The sequence below is a fragment of the Bombina bombina genome, chromosome 6, assembly GCF_027579735.1.
Source record: "Bombina bombina isolate aBomBom1 chromosome 6, aBomBom1.pri, whole genome shotgun sequence".
Classification (NCBI taxonomy): domain Eukaryota; kingdom Metazoa; phylum Chordata; class Amphibia; order Anura; family Bombinatoridae; genus Bombina; species Bombina bombina.
In genome coordinates, this window is record NC_069504.1 from 103372436 (window position 1) to 103397423 (window position 24988).

At 41.2% G+C, this 24988-nt stretch overlaps 1 protein-coding gene across 1 annotated transcript in view; it reads left to right on the forward strand.

The window, feature by feature from the left end:
- GSAP (gamma-secretase activating protein) overlaps positions 1-24988 on the forward strand; it is a 422579-nt gene that overhangs the window by 172217 nt on the left and 225374 nt on the right. Inside the window, exon 8 of the mRNA XM_053719170.1 lies at positions 22195-22415. Within this exon, the coding sequence (XP_053575145.1) occupies positions 22195-22415 (221 nt within the window). The remainder of the gene's footprint in view (positions 1-22194; positions 22416-24988) is intronic.

The window sequence follows — 24988 nt, forward strand, 5'->3', positions numbered from 1 at the left end:
TGCATTCATTGGACATTAAATTACTTTCTTGGAAAGTTTTGTTCCTTTTGGCCATCTCTTCTGCCAGAAGAGTTTCTGAATTATCTGCTCTTTCTTGTGAGTCTCCTTTTCTGATTTTTCATCAGGATAAGGCGGTGTTGCGAACTTCTTTTGAATTTTTACCTAAAGTTGTGAATTCCAACAACATTAGTAGAGAAATTGTGGTTCCTTCATTATGTCCTAATCCTAAGAATTCTAAGGAGAAATCGTTGCATTCTTTGGATGTTGTTAGAGCTTTGAAATATTATGTTGAAGCTACAAAATCTTTCCGTAAGACTTCTAGTCTATTTGTTATCTTTTCCGGTTCTAGAAAAGGCCAGAAAGCTTCTGCCATTTCTTTGGCATCTTGGTTGAAATCTTTAATTCATCTTGCCTATGTTGAGTCGGGTAAAACTCCGCCTCAGAGAATTACAGCTCATTCTACTAGGTCAGTTTCTACTTCCTGGGCGTTTAGGAATGAAGCTTCGGTTGACCAGATTTGCAAAGCAGCAACTTGGTCCTCTTTGCATACTTTTACTAAATTCTACCATTTTTATGTATTTTCTTCTTCTGAAGCAGTTTTTGGTAGAAAAGTACTTCAGGCAGCGGTTTCAGTTTGAATCTTCTGCTTATGTTTTTCGTTAAACTTTATTTTGGGTGTGGATTATTTTCAGCAGGAATTGGCTGTCTTTATTTCTTCTGTTAAGTGTGATCAGTCCACGGGTCATCATTACTTCTGGGATATTAACTCCTCCCCAACAGGAAGTGCAAGAGGATTCACCCAGCAGAGCTGCATATAGCTCCTCCCCTCTACGTCACTCCCAGTCATTCTCTTGCACCCAACGACTAGATAGGAGGTGTGAGAGGGCTATGGTGATTATACTTAGTTTTATATCTTCAATCAAAAGTTTGTTATTTTAAAATAGCACCGGAGTGTGTTATTACCTCTCTGGCAGAGTTTGAAGAAGAATCTACCAGAGTTTTTGCTATGATTTTAGCCGGAGTAGTTGAGATCATATTGCTGTTTCTCGGCCATCTGAGGAGAGGTAATCTTCAGATCAGGGGACAGCGGGCAGATGAATCTGCATAGAGGTATGTAGCAGCTTTTATTTTCTGACAATGGAATTGATGAGAAAATCCTGCCATACCGATATAATGTCATGTATGTATACTTTACACTTCAGAGAATTACACTGTAAGAAGTACATAAAGCTGTTTAATAACTAGAAATTATGTTTAACGTTTTTGCTGGAATGTAAAATCGTTTTCATTTGCTGAGGTACTGAGTGAATAAATGTTTGGGCACCATTTTTCCACTTGGCAGTTGCTTAAATCTGTTTTTTTCTGTCAGTTTCTGTTCTCCCTCACTGCTGTGTGTGAGGGGGAGGGGCGGTTTTGGCGCCTTTTTCTATGCATCAGTTATTTCAGTCAGCAGCTCATTGTATTTCCTGCATGATCCGGTTCATCTCTACAGAACTCAGGGGTCTTCAAACTTATTTTGAGGGAGGTAATTTCTCTCAGCAGAGCTGTGAGAATTATAGTTTGACTGAAATAAAAACTTTTATTCTGTAATTTGTTTCCTGCTTTCAGAAATTGTTATCTTTGTTAATGGGATTAAACCTTTGCTAAAGTTGTGTTGTTTACAAGGATTGAGGCTATAACTGTTTCAATTTATTAATTTTCAACTGTCATAGATTTTCTGTGCTTCTTAAAGGCACAGTACGTTTTTAATTGAATTGTATTCCAAGTTGCAAGTTTATTTGCTAGTGTGTTAAACATATCTGATTCAGAGGATGATATCTGTGTCATTTGTTGCAATGCCAAAGTGGAGCCCAATAGAAATTTATGTACTAACTGTATTGATGCTATTTTAAATAAAAGTCAATCTGTACAAATTGAACAAATTTCACCAAACAACGAGGGGAGAGTTATGCCGACTAACTCGCCTCACGTGCCAGTACCTGCATCTCCCGCTTGGGAGGTGCGTGATATTGTAGCGCCGAGTACATCTGGCCGGCCATTACAAATCACATTACAGGATATGGCTTCTGTTATGACTGAAGTTTTGGCTAAATTACCAGAACTAAGGGGTAAGCGTGATCACTCTGGGGTGAGAACAGAGTGCGCTGATAATATTAGGGCCATGTCAGATACTGCGTCACAGGTTGCAGAACATGAGGACGGAGAACTTCATTCTGTGGGTGACGGTTCTGATCCAAACAGACTGGATTCAGATATTTCAAATTTTAAATTTAAACTGGAAAACCTCCGTGTATTACTAGGGGAGGTGTTAGCGGCTCTGAATGATTGTAACACAGTTGCAATACCAGAGAAAATGTGTAGGTTGGATAAATATTTTGCGGTACCGACGAGTACTGAGGTTTTTCCTATACCTAAGAGAATTACTGAAATTGTTTCTAAGGAGTGGGATAGACCCGGTGTGCCGTTCTCACCCCCTCCGATATTTAGAAAAATGTTTCCAATAGACGCCACCACACGGGACTTATGGCAAACGGTCCCTAAGGTAGAGGGAGCAGTTTCTACTTTAGCTAAGCGTACCACTATCCCGGTGGAGGATAGCTGTGCCTTTTCAGATCCAATGGATAAAAAATTAGAGGGTTACCTTAAGAAAATGTTTGTTCAACAAGGTTTTATATTGCAACCCCTTGCATGCATTGCGCCGATCACGGCTGCAGCGGCGTTCTGGATTGAGTCTCTGGAAGAGAACATTAGTTCAGCTACTCTGGACGACATTACGGACAGGCTTAGAGTCCTTAAACTAGCTAATTCATTCATTTCGGAGGCCGTAGTACATCTAACTAAACTTACGGCGAAGAATTCAGGATTCGCCATTCAGGCACGCAGGGCGCTGTGGCTAAAATCCTGGTCAGCTGATGTTACTTCTAAGTCTAAATTGCTTAATATACCTTTCAAAGGGCAGACCTTATTCGGGCCCGGGTTGAAAGAGATTATCGCTGACATTACAGGAGGTAAAGGCCATGCCCTGCCTCAGGACAAAGCCAAAACTAAGACTAGACAGTCTAATTTTCGTTCCTTTCGTAATTTCAAAGCAGGAGCAGCATCAACTTCCTCTGCACCAAAACAGGAAGGAGCTGTTGCTCGCTACAGACAAGGCTGGAAACCTAACCAGTCCTGGAACAAGGGCAAGCAGACCAGGAAACCTACTGCTGCCCCTAAAACGTCATGAATTGAGGGCCCCCGATCCGGGATCGGATCTAGTGGGGGGCAGGCTTTCTCTCTTTGCCCAGGCTTGGGCAAGAGATGTCCAGGATCCCTGGGCGCTAGAAATAATATCTCAGGGATACCTTCTGGACTTCAAATCCTCTCCTCCAAGAGAGAGATTTCATCTGTCAAGGTTGTCAACAATCCAGACAAAGAAAGAGGCGTTTCTACGCTGCGTACAAGAGCTCTTGTTAATGGGAGTAATCCACCCAGTTCCACGATCGGAACAGGGACAGGGGTTTTACTCAAATCTGTTTGTGGTTCCCAAAAAAGAGGGAACTTTCAGACCAATCCTGGACTTAAAGATCCTAAACAAATTTCTAAGAGTTCCATCGTTCAAGATGGAAACTATTCGAACAATTTTGCCCATGATCCAAGAGGGTCAGTACATGACCACAGTGGATTTAAAGGATGCTTACCTTCACATACCGATTCACAGAAATCATTACCGGTATCTAAGGTTTGCCTTTCTAGACAGGCATTACCAATTTGTAGCTCTTCCATTCGGATTGGCTACGGCTCCAAGAATCTTCACAAAGGTTCTGGGCACTCTTCTGGCGGTACTAAGACCGCGAGGAATTTCAGTAGCTCCGTACCTAGACGACATACTGATACAAGCTTCAAGCTTTCAAACTGCCAAATCTCATACAGAGTTAGTACTGGCATTTCTAAGGTCACATGGATGGAAGGTGAACGAAAAGAAAAGTTCACTCGTTCCACTCACAAGAGTTCCCTTCCTGGGGACTCTTATAGATTCTGTAAAAATGAAGATTTACCTGACAGAGGACAGGTTAACAAGACTTCAAAGTGCTTGCCGCACCCTTCATTCCATTCAACACCCGTCAGTGGCTCAATGCATGGAGGTAATTGGCTTAATGGTAGCGGCAATGGACATAGTACCCTTTGCTCGCCTACACCTCAGACCACTGCAACTGTGCATGCTAAGTCAGTGGAATGGGGATTACTCAGACTTATCCCCTTCTCTGAATCTGGATCAAGAGACCAGAAATTCTCTTCTTTGGTGGCTTTCTCGGCCACATCTGTCCAGGGGGATGCCATTCAGCAGACCAGACTGGACAATTGTAACAACAGACGCCAGCCTTCTAGGTTGGGGTGCCGTCTGGAATTCTCTGAAAGCTCAGGGACAATGGAGTCAGGAGGAGAGTCTCCTGCCAATAAACATTCTGGAATTGAGAGCAGTTCTCAATGCCCTCCTGGCTTGGCCCCAGTTGACAACGCGGGGTTTCATCAGGTTTCAGTCGGACAACATCACGACTGTAGCTTACATCAACCATCAGGGAGGGACACGAAGCTCCCTAGCTATGATGGAAGTATCAAAGATAATTCGCTGGGCAGAGTCTCACTCTTGCCACCTGTCAGCAATCCACATCCCGGGAGTGGAGAACTGGGAGGCGGATTTCTTAAGTCGTCAGACTTTTCATCCAGGGGAGTGGGAACTTCATCCGGAGGTCTTTGCCCAAATACTTCGACGTTGGGGCAAACCGGAGATAGATCTCATGGCGTCTCGACAGAACGCCAAGCTTCCTCGTTACGGGTCCAGATCCAGGGATCCAGAAGCAGTCCTGATAGATGCCCTGACAGCACCTTGGGACTTCAGGATGGCTTACGTGTTTCCACCCTTCCCGATGCTTCCTCGATTGATTGCCAGAATCAAACAAGAGAGAGCATCAGTGATTCTAATAGCACCTGCGTGGCCACGCAGGACTTGGTATGCAGATCTGGTGGACATGTCATCCTGTCCACCTTGGTCTCTACCTCTGAAACAGGACCTTCTGATTCAGGGTCCCTTCAAACATCAAAGTCTAACTTCTCTGAAGCTGACTGCTTGGAAATTGAACGCTTGATTTTATCAAGACGTGGGTTTTCTGAGTCAGTTATTGATACCTTAATACAGGCTAGGAAACCTGTTACCAGAAAGATTTACCATAAGATATGGCGTAAATACCTATATTGGTGTGAATCCAAAGGTTACTCTTGGAGTAAGGTTAGGATTCCTAGGATATTGTCTTTTCTACAAGAAGGTTTAGAAAAGGGTTTATCCGCTAGTTCATTAAAGGGACAGATCTCAGCTCTGTCCATTCTGTTACACAAACGTCTGTCAGAAATTCCTGACGTCCAGGCTTTTTGTCAGGCTTTGGCCAGGATTAAGCCTGTGTTTAAAACGGTTGCTCCACCATGGAGTTTAAACCTTGTTCTTAATGTTTTACAGGGCGTTCCATTTGAACCCCTTCATTCCATTGATATAAAGTTGTTATCTTGGAAAGTTCTATTTTTAATGGCTATTTCCTCGGCTCGAAGAGTCTCTGAGTTATCAGCCTTACATTGTGATTCTCCTTATTTGATTTTTCATTCGGATAAGGTAGTTCTGCGTACTAAACCTGGGTTCTTACCTAAGGTAGTTACTAACAGGAATATCAATCAAGAGATTGTTGTTCCTTCTTTATGCCCAAATCCTTCTTCGAAGAAGGAACGTCTACTGCACAACCTGGATGTAGTCCGTGCTCTAAAATTTTACTTACAGGCAACTAAGGAATTTCGACAAACGTCTTCTCTGTTTGTCGTTTACTCTGGGCAGAGGAGAGGTCAAAAAGCTTCTGCTACCTCTCTTTCTTTTTGGCTTCGTAGCATAATTCGTTTAGCTTATGAGACTGCTGGACAGCAGCCTCCTGAAAGGATTACAGCTCATTCCACTAGAGCTGTGGCTTCTACTTGGGCCTTTAAGAATGAGGCCTCTGTTGAACAGATTTGCAAGGCTGCAACTTGGTCTTCGCTTCATACTTTTTCCAAATTTTACAAATTTGACACTTTTGCTTCATCGGAGGCTATTTTTGGGAGAAAGGTTCTTCAGGCAGTGGTTCCTTCTGTATAAAGAGCCTGCCTATCCCTCCCGTCATCCGTGTACTTTTGCTTTGGTATAGGTATCCCAGAAGTAATGATGACCCGTGGACTGATCACACTTAACAGAAGAAAACATAATTTATGCTTACCTGATAAATTCCTTTCTTCTGTAGTGTGATCAGTCCACGGCCCGCCCTGTTTTAAGGCAGGTAATATTTTTTAATTTATACTCCAGTCACCACTTCACCCTTGGCTTTTCCTTTCTCGTTGGTCCTTGGTCGAATGACTGGGAGTGACGTAGAGGGGAGGAGCTATATGCAGCTCTGCTGGGTGAATCCTCTTGCACTTCCTGTTGGGGAGGAGTTAATATCCCAGAAGTAATGATGACCCGTGGACTGATCACACTACAGAAGAAAGGAATTTATCAGGTAAGCATAAATTATGTTTTTATCCCTCCCTCTCTAGTGACTCTTGTGTGGAAAGATCCACATCTTGGGTAGTCATTATCCCATACGTCACTAGCTCATGGACTCTTGCTAATTACATGAAAGAAAACATAATTTATGTAAGAACTTACCTGATAAATTCATTTCTTTCATATTAGCAAGAGTCCATGAGGCCCGCCCTTTTTTTGTGGTGGACTTTGCCCCTCCTGGTAGGAATGTATATCCCATACGTCACTAGCTCATGGACTCTTGCTAATATGAAAGAAATTAATTTATCAGGTAAGTTCTTACATAAATTATGTGTTTTTTTTTTTTGTTTTTTTTAACATGTCTTCCAATAAGCTCAGAATAACACGTGAAATGCCTAAAGGGACACTAAACCCAAAAATTTTCTTTCGTGATTCTGATAGAGCATGCAATTTTAGGCAACTTTCTAATTTACTCCTATTACATTTTATTCATTCTCTTGGTATCTTTATTTGAAAAGCAAGAATGTAAGTTTAGATGCCAGCCCATTTTTGGTGAACAACCTGGGTGGTTCTTGCTGGTTGGTGGGTAAATTGACCCACCAATAAACAAGTGCTGTCCAGTGTTATGAACCAAAAATTGGCTGGCTCCTTAGCTTAGATGCCTTCTTTTTCAAATAAAGATAGCAAGAGAACGAAGAAAAATTGATAATAGGAGTAAATTAGAAAGTTGCTTAAAATTTAATGCTCTATCTGAATCACAAAATAAAAAATTGGGTTTAGTGTCCCTTTAAGAATAAAGCTATTCTTTTTTTTATTTTTTTTATTTAAAATAAAAGTTCACCGTGAGATATAAACAAGGGAATAGGAACAACCATCAAGTACAATGTATGCATGCATCATTTGAGAACCTTTTCTATGAGTTTGCACCATACATGTCTAGGCATTGTAATGAATTAAATAGAATGATGGGAAAAACTGTGTGAAATTAGAGAGGTGCTATGATTCGCTTAGAATATATCTGAGTATATATAGACGTACTGGTAGTGGGGGAAAGTTGCGTGAAGATAGGGAGAAGGAGAGGGATGTGAGGGGGAGTGGTAAACTTATAATTCATCTTCTGGATTCTTCCTGAAACTAACAATTTCTTGTGAGACTTAAAGGGACAGTAAAGTCTCAAAAGATCTTTCATGATTTAAATAGGGCATGTAATTTTTTTTTTTTAAAACTTTTATTTATCATAACAAGGGTTACCATGTGGAGATGTCTCTCTCATGGGTCACAGATCAATGGTAAACAAAAACATGTTACAATTCAGTGTTTACACTGCAAAACTAGGTCTATCTTGTTACGAGTGGCAATATTACATACAGTCTCTCAGCAGGTGTTTCCAAGTTTTTCTCCTAAGGCAAAAAGGAAGTTCTACGAACTGTGTCCCAGGAGTTGTTCTTTTTGCAGCAATAGTCCATGATAAATCCCTCTTTTCCTTTTTCTTCTCTCAGTTTCCTCCCATCCCTCCCTCATCCCCCCCCCAACTCCTCCCAACAGTACAGCGTTCAATACTAACTTGATACAAATAATAATCATCCTAACGGTAACAATCAGATTTGAATCTGATCCTCTCTCTGCACTGATCTGTTTGGATCTTGATCGTCTCTCATAGTTAGGTCTTTTGTTCTCCCCTGGGCAGTAGCAGAAAGACAGACTTCGCATTGTGTAGGCAGATGTCTACTAACTCATCTTTCATGTTTCGTGTTTCTCTTCATACAGAAAACCCCATTTACCTCTCAGGTGTTGTTCTAATAGGATCTCAGTGTTTCTAAGGGGGAATAAAAGCTGTGTTTGCACAGTGGTATGTAGAGTGTGTATGTAGGGCTCCCATTTTTTCAGAAAAGGTCTAGTTCTCAATTGTACATCTCTCAGGGCGTCTGCCGCTTCATATGTAAGCTGTGTCTGGATGTTTGTTTTGAGTTGTGATAGTGTGGGTGACCTCGGGCTCAGCCAATTTTTGAATATAAGTTTCCTAGCTTGTAAGATGATGTTAGTGATCATTTTTTTAAGGGAGTTAGGTGTGGAGGTCGGGATCTCCAGGAACACTATCAGTCTGGGGGATATTGTCAGTTCAGTGTGGAACGTGGATTTTATCCAGTATGCTGTCATGCCCCAAAATTTCCGTATCCTAGGGCATAGCCACAGCAAGTGGGGTAGGTCCGCATCTGCTGCTTTGCATTTCTTACAGTGACCTTCTGTTTCTGGCCTCCATTTTTTGAATGTCTTAGGTGGTATGTATGCTGCTTGCAACAGTCTGGTATGTGATTCTCTAGTAGTTGCTGATAAAGTTGCTCCTCTTGTATTTTGTATGCTGCGCTGTATTACGTCTGGTGTGATTTCAGTGTTTAGGGTGCGTGTCCATGTGTCACTGATATGCGTGATCGTGGCTACATTCGTCTGTTTCATATGCAGTCTGTAAGTTGGGGAGATAGACGTGTTACCTTGCATTGTCATATGTAGCAGTCTGTTGACGTCAGAGTTTTGGTCAGTAAGTTCTATGTGCCCTAGTAAGTCTTGGATGTAGTGTCTTGCTTGTAGGTATGCGAAATGGTGTGTGCGGGGTAGATTGAATTGGGTTTGTAGTTCTTGAAAGGGCTTGACCTTCATGTCCAACCCATTTATCAGTTGGGACACAGCAGTCAACCCCTTAGTTTCCCATGTGGAAAGCACTGGGGAATCAATCCCTGCGGGAAATCCTGGGTTACCTCTCAGAGGGAGGTATTTTGTGTAGGTAGGGTCAAATCGGGATCTCTTGCATAGTCTCCACCAAGTAGAGAGGGGCTGAGATATTAGTGGGTAATTTCTAGTTAGCTTGAGTGTGCTTGACGGTGCCATATGTGGGAGCGCCTGTAGGGACCATGGAGCCGTAGCCTGCTTTTCAAGATCTGGCAGTGTGAAGTGTCCTTTTTCTGTCAACCAGTCCAGTACATATTTGACCTGGGCTGCCTCACAGTATGCCTCGAGGTTGGGGACAGCTAAGCCCCCTGAATTGATCTCCGCCGTCAATCTAGACGAGTTTATTTTATGCTTTTTCCCTGCCCATATAAAAGCGAGCATCGCTTTATTTAGTGTTTGTGTGTCCGCTTTCTGGATGTAATGAGGTATCATCTGAAATAAGTACAAGAGTTTCGGGAATATGATCATTTTGACGAGGGCGATCCTACCCGGTAATGCTACCGGGAGGCTACTCCATCTGAGCAATGTCTCTTGGAGGTCTTTTATCAGGGGACGGTAATTTAGGTGGTACCACTCTCCGGGGTTATGGGATAACTTGACTCCCAGGTATTTGAAAGAGTGGGTAACTTGTTTGAAGTTGTATGGTAGGGTAGCGCAGGGTGCTCTTGGGAGTAGCCAGACTAACTCTGACTTGTCCGCGTTTATCTTGTAGCCTGAGATCTGACTAAACTGGAGTATGATTTGCATGACGTGTGGGATGTTTATTTTTGGGTTTTGTAAGTACAGAATCATGTCGTCTGCAAAGAGGGACAGATGGCACTGGACTTTACCCACCCACAGTCCTTCTGACTCTGCTCTGATCTTGATAGCCAGGGGTTCGATGGCAATGTCAAAAAGGAGGGGTGACAGCGGGCAGCCCTGTCTTGTACCCCTGCCCAATTGGAATGGAGGTGAGGGAATGCCATTAATCAAAACTGAGGCGTGTGGACTCGCGTATAGGGATTTGATTGTGGATGCGAAAGGGCCCTTGATACCGAATTTATCTAAGGTGTTGAAAAGATGGTCCCAAAGGACCATGTCAAAGGCCTTCTCCGCGTCTATAAGTAGGGCGCAGGCATCTATGTCTGAGTCCCCTCCTTCGCCAGCCTGATTCCAGAAGTGTGTCAGTATAAATTGGAGCTTGCGAATGTTTAATACCGAGGATCTACCCTTCACAAACCCCGTCTGGTCTCGGTGTATCAGTGTGGGTAGGGTTATTGCGAGTCTATCCGCCAGGATCTTGGTTAGCAGTTTGTAGTCCTGGTTTAACAGGGATATTGGGCGGTAGGATTGGGTGAGTAAATTGTCTCTTCCTTCCTTGGGAATTACACAGATGTTAGCTTCTGTGAAGCGGGTAGAGATCTTTTCCTCACCTTTCATGATTTTATTGTAGAGAGTGGTAAGTGTTACCACCACCTCCTCCTTCACTAGTTTGTAAAACTCTCCTGGTAGTCCATCCGGACCAGGGGTTTTGTCAAGGGGCAGAGTTTTTATGGTCTTTACTATTTCTGTCTCTGAGATGGGTGTGTTGAGGAGAGTTAGATGTTCTTCTGAGATGGTAGGGTTGTGTATGGTTTCCCAAAAGGATGTTTTCTGTGTACCGTCTACTGCCTCCACTTTATATAAGGTTTTGTAATAGTTCATGAAGGCGGTTTGTATCTGTGATGTGGTGGTGTGAGTAGTATTCCCTACTTTGATGGCTCCTATATATTTATTGGGTTTAGCAAATTTAGTGAGTCTGGCCAGGAGTTTCCCTGTCTTATCTCCGTGTCTGTAAAAATTTGCTTGAGTTGCTGTCATCTCCCTGACAGTGTTTTGTTGTAGCGATAGGTCTCTAAGTGTTTTTGCATCAGTGTATTGTTTTTTCGTCGTCAGGTTGGGGTTTCGTAAGTATTTATTTCTAGCACTGATCACCCTTCTCAGTAGGTTCTCGCTCTTTTGTTTCAGGCGTTTGGACCTTCTGATTATGTAAGAGGATATAAGACCCCTCATCACCGCTTTTCCCGCCTCCCAGAGTAATAGGGTGTCATTTCGGTGTTCGGAGTTTAGAGTCATGTAAGTTTTCCATTCTCCCTGTAGATATCTCTTAAAATTTATGTCCCCATATAAATAAGTGGGGAAAAAAACACCTACGGGGTCCCTCTCTAGCTGGCATGAGATTGATCTTGAGGCTAATGGGGGCATGGTCAGATATGGTTGCAGGATCTATGGAGGTGTTGGTGATCTGGTGTCCCAGGGTGTGTGTTGTGAGGAATAGATCTATTCTGGAAAGGGTGTCTTTGGCTGTGGTGGTACAAGTGTAATTTTTTTCTTCTGGGTGTTGATCTCGCCAAATGTCAGTCAGTGCTAAAGCGTATTTGAATTTGGACAGGATCAGGGAATCTCTCTTTGCGTTTCTATAGGTCGTATTATGTCTTGTTGCAGAGTTTGGATCTCTGAATCTGTCTGCTGGGGTTTGGGGGGCTATATTATAGTCTCCCCCTAGAATTATCGGGGAGTCAGCAAATTTTGTTGTGAGAGTGCTGAAATTTCCCCAGAAGTCTTTTTTATCAGTGTGTGGGCCGTAGACTCCTCCTATAATAATGTGTTTATGATTGAGTTTGAGTTTTATTAACACGTATCTACCTTCGGGGTCTGTCAGTTGTTTAACTATAGTGTAATCTAGATTTCTTTCATGTAATTAACAAGAGTCCATGAGCTAGTGACGTATGGGATATACATTCCTACCAGGAGGGGCAAAGTTTCCCAAACCTTAAAATGCCTATAAATACACCCCTCACCACACCCACAAATCAGTTTTACAAACTTTGCCTCCAAGGGAGGTGGTGAAGTAAGTTTGTGCTAGATTCTACGTTGATATGCGCTCCGCAGCAAGTTGGAGCCCGGTTTTCCTCTCAGCGTGCAGTGAATGTCAGAGGGATGTGAGGAGAGTATTGCCTATTGAATGCAGTGATCTCCTTCTACGGGGTCTATTTCATAAGGTTCTCTGTTATCGGTCGTAGAGATTCATCTCTTACCTCCCTTTTCAGATCGACGATATACTCTTATATTTACCATTTCCTCTACTGATTCTCGTTTCAGTACTGGTTTGGCTTTCTACAAACATGTAGATGAGTGTCCTGGGGTAAGTAAGTCTTATTTTCTGTGACACTCTAAGCTATGGTTGGGCACTTTATTTATAAAGTTCTAAATATATGTATTCAAACATTTATTTGCCTTGACTCAGAATGTTCAACTTTCCTTATTTCCAGACAGTCAGTTTCATATTTGGGATTATGCTTTAAATTATCATATTTTGTCTTACCTAAAAAATTTGACTTTTTTCCCTGTGGGCTGTTAGGCTCGCGGGGGCTGAAAATGCTTCATTTTATTGCGTCATTTTTGGCGCGGATTTTTTTGGCGCAAAAATTCATTTCCGTTTCCGGCGTCATACGTGTCGCCGGAAGTTGCGTCATTTTTTGACGTTATTTTGCGCCAAAGATGTCGGCGTTCCGGATGTGGCGTCATTTTTGGCGCCAAAAGCATTTAGGCGCCAAATAATGTGGGCGTCTTATTTGGCGCCAAAAAATATGGGCGTCGTTTTTGTCTCCACATTATTTCAGTCTCATTTTCATTTGCTTCTGGTTGCTAGAAGCTTGATGTTTGGCATTTTTTTCCCATTCCTGAAACTGTCTTATAAGGAATTTGATTTATTTTGCTTTATATGTTGTTTTTTCTCTTACATATTGCAAGATGTCTCACGTTGCATCTGAGCCAGAAGATACTACAGGAAAACCACTGCCTGCTGGATCTACCAAAGCTAAGTGTATCTGCTGTAAACTTTTGGTAGCTATTTCTCCAGCTGTTGTTTGTAATAATTGTCATGACAAACTTGTTAAAGCAGATAATATTTCCTTTAGTGATGTACCATTGCCTGTTGCAGTTCCCTCAACATCTAAGGTGCAGAATGTTCCTGATAACATAAGAGATTTTGTTTCTGAATCCATAAAGAAGGCTTTGTCTGTTATTTCTCCTTCTAGTAAACGTAAAAAGTCTTTTAAATCTTCTCTCTCTACAGATGAATTTTTAAATGAACACCATCATTCTGATTCTTTGGACTCTTCTAGTTCAGAGGATTCTGTCTCAGAGATTGATGCTGATAAATCTTCATATTTATTTAAGATGGAATTTATTCGCTCTTTACTTAAAGAAGTACTAATTGCTTTAGAAATAGAGGATTCTAGTCCTCTTGATACTAATTCTATACGTTTGGATAAGGTTTTTAAAGCTCCTGCGGTTATTCCAGAAGTCTTTCCTGTTCCTAATGCTATTTCTGCAGTAATTGCTAAGGAATGGGATAAATTGGGTAATTCATTTACTCCTTCTAAACGTTTTAAGCAATTATATCCTGTTCCGCCTGACAGGTTAGAATTTTGGGACAAAATCCCTAAAGTTGATGGGGCTATTTCTACCCTTGCTAAACGTACTACCATTCCTACGTCAGATGGTACCTCGTTTAAGGATCCTTTAGATAGAAAAATTGAATCTTTTCTAAGAAAAGCTTATCTATGTTCAGGTAATCTTCTTAGACCTGCTATATCATTGGCTGATGTTGCTGCAGCTTCAACTTTTTGGTTGGAAACTCTAGCGCAACAAGTAACAAATCGTGATTCTCATGATATTATTATTCTTCTCCAGCATGCTAATAATTTCATCTGTGATGCCATTTTTGATATTATTAGAGTTGATGTTAGATTTATGTCTCTGGCTATCTTAGCCAGAAGAGCTTTATGGCTTAAGACTTGGAATGCTGATATGGCTTCTAAATCAACTCTACTTTCCATTTCTTTCCAGGGAAACAAATTATTTGGTTCTCAGTTGGATTCTATTATTTCAACTGTTACTGGTGGGAAAGGAACTTTTTTACCACAGGATAAAAAGTCTAAAGGTAAAAACAGGGCTAACAATCGTTTTCGTTCCTTTCGTTTCAACAAAGAACAAAAGCCTGATCCTTCGTCCTCAGGAGCAGTTTCAGTTTGGAAACCATCTCCAGTCTGGAATAAATCCAAGCCTGCTAGAAAGGCAAAGCCTGCTTCTAAGTTCACATGAAGGTACGGCCCTCATTCCAGTTCAGCTGGTAGGGGGCAGGTTACGTTTTTTCAAAGAAATTTGGATCAAATCTGTTCACAATCTTTGGATTCAGAACATTGTTTCAGAAGGGTACAGAATTGGTTTCAAGATGAGACCTCCTGCAAAGAGATTTTTTCTTTCCCATGTCCCAGTAAATCCAGTAAAAGCTCAAGCATTTCTGAATTGTGTTTCAGATCTAGAGTTGGCTGGAGTAATTATGTCAGTTCCAGTTCCGGAACAGGGGATGGGGTTTTATTCAAATCTCTTCATTGTACCAAAGAAGGAGAATTCCTTCAGACCAGTTCTGGATCTAAAATTATTGAATCGTTATGTAAGGATACCAACGTTCAAGATGGTAACTGTAAGGACTATATTGCCTTTTGTTCAGCAAGGGAATTATATGTCCACAATAGATTTACAGGATGCATATCTGCATATTCCGATTCATCCAGATCATTATCAGTTCCTGAGATTCTCTTTTCTAGACAAGCATTACCAATTTGTGGCTCTACCGTTTGGCCTTGCTACAGCTCCAAGAATTTTCACAAAGATTCTCGGTGCTCTTCTGTCTGTAATCAGAGAACAGGGTATTGTGGTATTTCCTTATTTGGACGATATCTTGGTACTTGCTCCGTCTTTACATTTAGCAGAGTCTCATACGAATCGACTTGTGTTGTTTCTTCAAGATCATGGTTGGAGGATCAATTTACCAAAAAGTTCTTTGATTCCTCAAACAAGGGTAACCTTTCTGGGTTTCCAGATAGATTCAGTGTCCATGACTCTGTCTTTAACAGACAAGAGACGTCTAAAATTGATTACAGCTTGTCGAAACCTTCAGTCACAATCATTCCCTTCGGTAGCCTTATGCATGGAAATTCTAGGTCTTATGACTGCTGCATCGGACGCGATCCCCTTTGCTCGTTTTCACATGCGACCTCTTCAGCTCTGTATGCTGAACCAATGGTGCAGGGATTACACGAAGATATCTCAATTAATATCTTTAAAACCGATTGTTCGACACTCTCTAACGTGGTGGACAAATCACCATCGTTTAATTCAGGGGGCTTCTTTTGTTCTTCCGACCTGGACTGTAATTTCAACAGATGCAAGTCTCACAGGTTGGGGAGCTGTGTGGGGATCTCTGACGGCACAAGGAGTTTGGGAATCTCAGGAGATGAGATTACCGATCAATATTTTGGAACTCCGTGCAATTTTCAGAGCTCTTCAGTTTTGGCCTCTTCTGAAGAGAGAATCGTTCATTTGTTTTCAGACAGACAATGTCACAACTGTGGCATACATCAATCATCAAGGAGGGACTCACAGTCCTCTGGCTATGAAAGAAGTATCTCGAATTTTGGTTTGGGCGGAATCCAGCTCCTGTCTAATCTCTGCGGTTCATATCCCAGGTGTAGACAATTGGGAAGCGGATTATCTCAGTCGCCAAACGTTGCATCCGGGCGAATGGTCTCTTCACCCAGAGGTATTTCTTCAGATTGTTCAATTGTGGGGGCTCCCAGAGATAGATCTGATGGCCTCTCATCTAAACAAGAAACTTCCCAGGTATCTGTCCAGATCCCGGGATCCTCAGGCGGAGGCAGTGGATGCATTATCACTTCCTTGGAAGTATCATCCTGCCTATATCTTTCCGCCTCTAGTTCTTCTTCCAAGAGTAATCTCCAAGATTCTGAGGGAATGCTCGTTTGTTCTGCTAATAGCTCCGGCATGGCCTCACAGGTTTTGGTATGCGGATCTTGTCCGGATGGCATCTTGCCAGCCATGGACTCTTCCGTTAAGACCAGACCTTCTGTCACAAGGTCCTTTTTTCCATCCGGATCTGAAATCCTTAAATTTAAAGGTATGGAGATTGAACGCTTGATTCTTGGTCATAGAGGTTTCTCTGACTCCGTGATTAATACTATGTTACAGGCTCGTAAATCTGTATCTCGAGAGATATATTATAGAGTCTGGAAGATTTATATTTCATGGTGTCTTTCTCATCATTTTTCTTGGCATTCTTTTAGAATACCGAGAATTTTACAATTTCGTCAGGATGGTTTGGATAAGGGTTTGTCCGCAAGTTCTTTGAAAGGACAAATCTCTGCTCTTTCTGTTCTTTTTCACAGAAAGATTGCTATTCTTCCTGATATTCATTGTTTTGTACAAGCTTTGGTTCGTATAAAACCTGTCATTAAGTCAATTTCTCCTCCTTGGAGTTTGAATTTGGTTCTGGGAGCTCTTCAAGCTCCTCCGTTTGAACCTATGCATTCATTGGACATTAAATTACTTTCTTGGAAAGTTTTGTTCCTTTTGGCCATCTCTTCTGCTAGAAGAGTTTCTGAATTATCTGCTCTTTCGTGTGAGTCTCCTTTTCTGTTTTTTCATCAGGATAAGGCGGTGTTGCGAACTTCTTTTGAATTTTTACCTAAAGTTGTGAATTCCAACAACATTAGTAGAGAAATTGTGGTTCCTTCATTATGTCCTAATCCTAAGAATTCTAAGGAGAAATCATTGCATTCTTTGGATGTTGTTAGAGCTTTGAAATATTATGTTGAAGCTACGAAATCTTTCCGTAAGACTTCTAGTCTATTTGTTATCTTTTCCGGTTCTAGGAAAGGCCAGAAAGCTTCTGCCATTTCTTTGGCATCTTGGTTGAAATCTTTAATTCATCTTGCCTATGTTGAGTCGGGTAAAACTCCGCCTCAAAGAATTACAGCTCATTCTACTAGGTCAGTATCTACTTCCTGGGCGTTTAGGAATGAAGCTTCGGTTGACCAGATCTGCAAAGCAGCAACTTGGTCTTCTTTGCATACTTTTACTAAATTCTACCATTTTGATGTATTTTCTTCTTCTGAAGCAGTTTTTGGTAGGAAAGTTCTTCAGGCAGCGGTTTCAGTTTGAATCTTCTGCTTATGTTTTTTGTTAAACTTTATTTTGGGTGTGGATTATTTTCAGCAGGAATTGGCTGTCTTTATTTTATCCCTCCCTCTCTAGTGACTCTTGTGTGGAAAGATCCACATCTTGGGTAGTCATTATCCCATACGTCACTAGCTCATGGACTCTTGTTAATTACATGAAAGAAAACATAATTTATGTAAGAACTTACCTGATAAATTCATTTCTTTCATATTAACAAGAGTCCATGAGGCCCACCCTTTTTTGTGGTGGTTATGATTTTTTTGTATAAAGCACAATTATTCCAATTCCTTATTTTATATGCTTCGCACTTTTTCTTATCACCCCACTTCTTGGCTATTCGTTAAACTGATTTGTGGGTGTGGTGAGGGGTGTATTTATAGGCATTTTAAGGTTTGGGAAACTTTGCCCCTCCTGGTAGGAATGTATATCCCATACGTCACTAGCTCATGGACTCTTGTTAATATGAAAGAAATGAATTTATCAGGTAAGTTCTTACATAAATTATGTTTTTTCCTAAAGAGGATAGCTACTCCTCTGGCTCTTTTCCTTTCATACGTAGTGTGGATAACGTCACCCACCCATCCCTGTCTTAGTTTCTGATGCTCTGCATTAGTTAAATGGGTTTCTTCCAAGATTGCTATGTCTGCATGTTGGTTTCTTAAATGTTTTAAAATGGTTTTTCTTTTGATGGGGGACGTGATGCCCCCCACGTTCCAGGAAACTAATTTCATGGGGAAACTAGAAGGGGTGTGTGCAGTGGGAATGTGAGAAAGTGGTATGAGAAAAAAATGGAGTAAGTCTGTCCTTTTTTACTTACCGCCAACTGCCCAGGGGAGAGCGGGTATGACTATCCAAGTGTTTTAAGGCAGCAGTACTGTTGATCAGCTTTCTGCAGAGGTAAACAATAAGTTCTAAATTATAAATTAGCACAATAAATACATATACAGATAGGTGTTAATTCCTGCTGTTTACAGTTAGCAATATGTATCAGCAATTCCTGACTTGTTTAAATTCAAACAGTAACTGAACTTATAAACTATTCAGCTGTCAAACCTTGCAAAATCCCAAAAGCCCCCCCCCCTCCCACTTTGAAAAGGATATATTTGCAGTTTGTTGCACCAATTTCTGTGCTTTATGTCCCTCCAGTGAGTCCTAATAGGTTTAAAAGTCCTGAGTTGAGGATTTTTAATCTTGCTTGGTTTTCTCCTACTTCATGTGTCTTCTTCTTGCTGGGCCTGCCTTGGCCTATCTGCACGCCTCTGGATTTGATCTAGGAACAGTTGAAGGTGTTTTGGAGAATCAAATATCTTTGGGCCTTGTGGCGTCTGCAGTCGCAATCTGGCTGGGTAGAGAAGTGCTATGGATTCACCTTGAGCTATAAGGTCTCTGCAGTAAGGCGTGAATTCTCTCCTTTTCTTTGAGACATCAGCGGAATAATCCTGGAAGATGAAAATTTTTCTCCCTTCAAAATCAATAGGTGTCTTTTGTCTGTACGCTCTGAGTATTAGCGTTTTATCTTTGAAATTTAGGTAGCGTACCATTATCTGTCTAGGTGCACCATCTTGCTGGGAAGTTCCCACTCTGTGAGCTCTTTCTGCTATACATGGTATACTTGTAGGTGGGAGTTTGAGTATACCTGGGAGAATAGTCTCTACAAAGTTCATTAGGTCCCCCGAGGGGACAGATTCTGGCACTCCAACTATTCTTAAATTGTTCCGTCTTGAACGGTTCTCCAAGTCCTCTACTTTGGCCTGTAGCAATTTGTTTTGCCTTTGGAGAGTAGTAATGGAGGAAGTTGTGTCCCTGTGTCTTTCTTCTCCTTCTGCTGTTTTCTGTTCCACGGCCGTTAGGCGTGTGGAGAAGGCTCTGAGGTCTGTGGATAGGCTGTCCATTCCTGTTTGCAACTGTTCTATTTTAGGCAAGAAGAGCGCAGATAATTGCGATACAATAGGATGTGTATCTTGTGTCGAGGTAGTAGATGTTTCTAGCATTGACTGAGTCAGGTCTTGGTTATCAGTTTGGGTTCTCTGGCATCTCTCCGTTTGCTTCTGTCTACCTGCCATGTTGTCAGTCTTTTTGGTATATGGGGTATAGTATTTTTGCATACAGGCAAATCTCAGTAAAGGTTGTGTTGTAGATGTAACTTAGTAAGGGGATTAAACTTTTCCCATAGGACTAGGAGATTTAGTTTCTCTTCTGTGTCTGGAGGTTTATGGTTGGGGGGGGGGGGTACAGTGGCTCCGGTTTAGTGTGCCATGTCTATAGTGGCCCCCTAAGTAGATTTAACAACTGATCTGCTGGTAGTCAGTCTTATGGTAGGGTGGGTTTTTCCCTAATTGTCCGCCTCGCCTGCGAGTCTGGCACTGCTGTGTTACAGAGTCATCTCTTCCCCACGTGGGATCTATCTATGTAACGCTGACAGCTTTCTCAAGCTCTTTGCTAGCGGCCTCTCAGTGGTGGGCAGGGTCCCCTGCAAGGGGCAGGAACAGTATAGTAAACTTGGGAGGAGAGGGGGGATAATAAGGCTATTGAGCCCCCAAATATAAAGCAGTTCACTTTTGCCGGTGAGTGTTATTACTTAGCACTATTATAGACTGGCCGATACCTAAGATGGCCGCCGTCAGTTTGATGCGTGGTTCTCTGGGTGTTGGGGCAGAGTACCTTGTCTGTTTCTGCTTTTCAAGAGACTGGGATTAAACCCTCTTCTGTTAACCCCCAGCCTATTTGGCTTCTCACCTACTCCTTTTCGGTGATATGGGAGGTCTGGCTTTTCTGATCGCCGCCGCGATCGTGTGTCCGCTACTTGTCTGTACGGCTGCCGGCGGGGGAGCGGATTGAAGGCGCCCCTCACTTTATCTTGTCCGGGCAGGTGTCCGATGAATATCCTGCCAAGGATTGCAGCTTATTGGCACTTTCATAGGGCATGTAATTTTAAACAACTTTCCAATTTACTTTTATTACCAATTTTGCTTTGTTCTCTTGGTATTCTTAGTTGAAAGCTAAATCTAGGAGGTTCATGTGCTAATTTCTTAGACCTTGAAGACTGCCTCTAATCGGAAAGCATTTTGACAGTTTTTCACCACTAGAGGGCGTTAGTTCATGTGTTTCATATAGATAACATTGAGCTCCGGCACGTGAAGCTCCTAAGAGCAAGCACTGATTGGCTAAAAATGCATGTCTGTCAAAAGAACTGAAATAAGGGGGCAGTTTCCAGAGACAGAGATACAAGGTAATCACAGAGGTAAAAAGTATATTATTATAACTGTGTTGGTTATGCAAAATTGGGGAATGGGTAATAAAGGGATTATCTACCTTTTTAAACAACAAAAATTCTGGTGTTTACTGTCCCTTTAAATCAGCACTTAAGATCCATGCCATGGTTGTATCTTTTAATAGCATACACATAGTCTTATGTTTCAAAATGATTGATTTTCAAATACCTCTGTTTCTGTTTGTTATATTTGTAAGTGGCTTAGTGTGGGGTTAGTTGTCTGGGAACCAGTGACATCAGCATCTAACTTTATTTTAGGGGAATATACTTACCCAGTATATTGGAAGAGAATTTTGGGTTTCTGTAGGACTCTTACAGGCCCATTTATCAAAGGGCTTGCGGACCTGATCCGACACTGCGGATCAGGTCCGCAAGACCTCGCTAAATGCGGAGAGCAATACGCTCTCCGCATTTAACATTGCACCAGCAGCTCACAAGAGCTGCTGGTGCAACGCCGCCCCCTGCTGACTCTCGGCCAATCGGCCGCCAGCAGGGAGGTGTCAATCAACCCGATCGTATTCGATCGGGTTGATTTCCTGCGATTCCTGTCCGCCTGCTCAGAGCAGGCGGACAGGGTTATGGAGCAGCGGTCTTTGTGACCGCTGCTTCATAAGTTGTGTTTCTGGCGAGTCTGAAGACTCGCCAGAAACACGGCCCTTCAAGCTCTGTACGGAGCTTGATAAATGGGCCTTATAGACTTTTGGGTTAGCTTGTAATTCTAGCAACCTCCTTTTGTATATCAAGAATTAGGTTAGTATATTTTATACTGCCCTACAAACGTCTAGATGGCTTGGCAAACTAGTAATTGCCACTCTCCATAGTCTTACTGAACATAGTGATAAAGGATATGTCCATTCATAAAGTGATCAAGAAATGTATGAATTTGAGCTAATGTTTTCAGGAATCCCTCAAAGGAAACAAAAAAATATAGAATAGTGTAATACTGTTATTCACTGAATGGAGTTGCTGATCGATGGTATCTTACTCACATGAGGTGGATATACAATAAGCTATTTCACTGTGCACGCCTGCTTTTATACTGGCAGGTAAAGAAATATTTATTTAAAAAATATAAAAACATAAAAAAACATATTTCATGTGTTTTTTATATGTTTTAAAATATTTTTATTTTTTTTTACCTTCCTAACGATTGGGATACTGTTTACCTGCCAGTATAAAAGCAGGCGTGCACAGTGAAAGAGCTTATTGTATCTCCACTCCATGTGAGTAAGATACCATCGATCAGCAACTCCATTCAGTGCATAATAACAGTATTACACTATTCTATTTTTTTATTTTTTCCTTTGAGAGATTCCTGAAAACATTGGCTCAAATTCATCCATTTCTTGATCACTATCTGAATGGACATAGCCTTTATCACGAACTTTAGATCATTTGATCACTTGTATTTTTTTGCCAATAACAATATGGCTATATTTGTATATTGGAATCTGTGTTGAGTTTACCCATGATTCTCCCAAGTCTGTGTAAGAAAACCTTGAAGACTGTAAATCCATATGTTTGTCTTTTGGTAGTTAGTATTTTTTTCTTAACAGGTTATAAGTTATATAATATTATTATTATTATATTTTTATTTCAGGTGACGATGCCAGGATCCGCGGCCTCTGCTCTGACTATTGTATAGGGTCTACATCAAAAGCCTCTGTAATACAGCATCATACTGGAATATTGTACTCTGTGCAAATACACCATTTGCTTCTGCTAAAGGTCTTATGGAGCTCTAGGGAGGATAGTCAGAGGCTGGCCGCGCTTCACTGTGCTCTTCTGCATATGGATCAGCCATCTCACTGGGACACACAGGTAATGCTGTATATATAGGACTGTATGTTTTACTTACTTTTTATAATGCCATTTGGTTAACCGTTATTTACGCTGGCAGAAACTGTAGCAGGGGTGTAGGCAAAGTTGTAAATGTCAGGCTGTGACTTAAATGCACAACTTTATAAATTATTTTTACATCTGCAATTACCCATCTTCTCTTATCACATCCTAATTTTCCATAGCGTCATCCTAATTTTCCATAGCGTCATTATTGTGCTCGCGGATCCAGTGTACAGAATCCAAATGTATGACAAGAGGATCTTTGCTTGGTGTATTTGTTTACATTCTTATGCTGTGATGCCACATAAAGATGTGAGATTAACATTCACTCAAGTGGAAAAATCTGGATCCCCACCAGACTACATAGTTTCTTCAACCCATTCCCTCTTTCTGCTAGCGTGCATGTGGGTTCTAATAGATGTGTGTGTTATGGTAAAAGGTAGAGTCCCAGTCACGGTTAACCTTTAGGCATTCCTATGTGTCCACCTGGGCCTGCCAGATCATGCAGGAGCAAAGATCTTAGGGATTCAAAACATGCCAAGGCCTAAGAAACATCTCTCACACTCTCACACGCACACTCACTCTCTCTCACTCTCTCTTACTCTCTCTCTCTCTCTCTCTCTCTCTCTCTCTCTCTCTTACTCTCACTCTCTCACTCTCTCTCTTACTCTCTCTCTCTCTCTCTCTCTCTCTCTCTCTCTCTCTCTCTCTCTCTCTCTCTCTCTCTCTCTCTCTCTTACTCTCACTCTCTCACTATCTCTCACTCTCACTCTCTCACTCTCTCTCTCGAAATTGTCCTTAGCAGGGAGTTAGAAGCAAAAAGAAGCTCCGATATTGAGAAATGTTACAATTTAGGAGAATGTATTAAACCTTATGGAAGAAAAGGTTTACTTAATGATGGGAATACCTGCTTTCTATAGTGAAATATGGGAGTAGTCCAATTCTTCGGATCCTAGATTTAAATTGTAGCGTGGTTTTTGTCAAACCAATGACTTATTATTATAGCCTAGGGGAGGCCCATGCTTAGATTGTGTAGGTGAACCACTACTTTTAGTCTTTAATTTACCTCCCCTCTTTTTTATTTTTATTTTTTAATCTGCCATGGAGCTTTATGCTTTGTTCTTTTTCATTTTGTTTGTCTTCTACAGATGAGTTATATGTTTCTCAGTTTATTGCACTTAATGGTTCTGACAGCTCACACTTCTTGTTACATAGTGTTATGTGAATTGTACGTGAATTTCAGCGTCCATTGTAATGAGTATTGTAACCGTCGTCATCAGTTGACTATCTTTGAAATGATAGGTTGACTTGTAATTTGAACAATACTGCTGCTTTGTTCATTTAAAAAAAAATCAAACACCATACACATAAGGAGGACTTTAAGGATTTTTTTTATCCAGCTCTTCACCACAGCATCTCCAGTGATTTGGTCCCATCCTTACTATTAATTGCATATTTCAAACAATATATGCAACCTGCACCTGTGTGGGTGATCAAGCTAATTATGCAATTTCCTTATAAAATCCATTAAAATTCTGGAAATTGGCTGCATTTACCATCTGGGCGTATTGGAATATAGCTCTCCTTGCAAACTCGGCTCATTTGAATTGGTTAATGGTTTAATTTGCAAAACAGCTATTTAATATACAAAAATAAACCCAAGTGAGTGATTTTTTTTTTCCATACATTTTAAAATCTGCATCTGGTATAACAAGTCATTGGGACACACGTTAAAGGGACATTAAACACTTTGCAATATACTTTCATGATTTTATATTGCCTTACCAAACTCTCTTTATATATACAATTTATTATTTATTTTGTTCCCTTTTCCTGTAATTCCATTCTGAAATTCTGAGCATTTTAGTTCCTGTTAGAAATGGAAGTGCAGAACACTGTTATATTCCACACGGCCATTGGCTGCGCACTCTAGAAACCTATTTTATAACTGTCTCTAATTGGCTACAGCAGAGAAGGTAACGTAAGTTACAATATGACATCTCCCATTGTTTTATAGACACTACATTTTACACTTATTTTGTCAATATTTTAAACAACTAATAAAATGTTAAAAAAATACATCTACATGTTATTCTCAAACTAATCTTTTCTTTGTATCATTCTATCTAGCATTTATTTCTTTCATGTAATTAGCAAGAGTCCATGAGCTAGTGACGTATGGGATATACATTCCTACCAGGAGGGGCAAAGTTTCCCAAACCTCAAAATGCCTATAAATACACCCCTCACCACACCCACAATTCAGTTTTACAAACTTTGCCTCCGATGGAGGTGGTGAAGTAAGTTTGTGCTAGATTCTACGTTGATATGCGCTCCGCAGCAAGTTGGAGCCCGGTTTTCCTCTCAGCGTGCAGTGAATGTCAGAGGGATGTGAGAAGAGTATTGCCTATTAGAATACAGTGATCTCCTTCTACGGGGTCTATTTCATAGGTTCTCTGTTATCGGTCGTAGAGATTCATCTCTTACCTCCTTTTTCAGATCGACGATATACTCTTATATATACCATTACCTCTGCTGATTCTCGTTTCAGT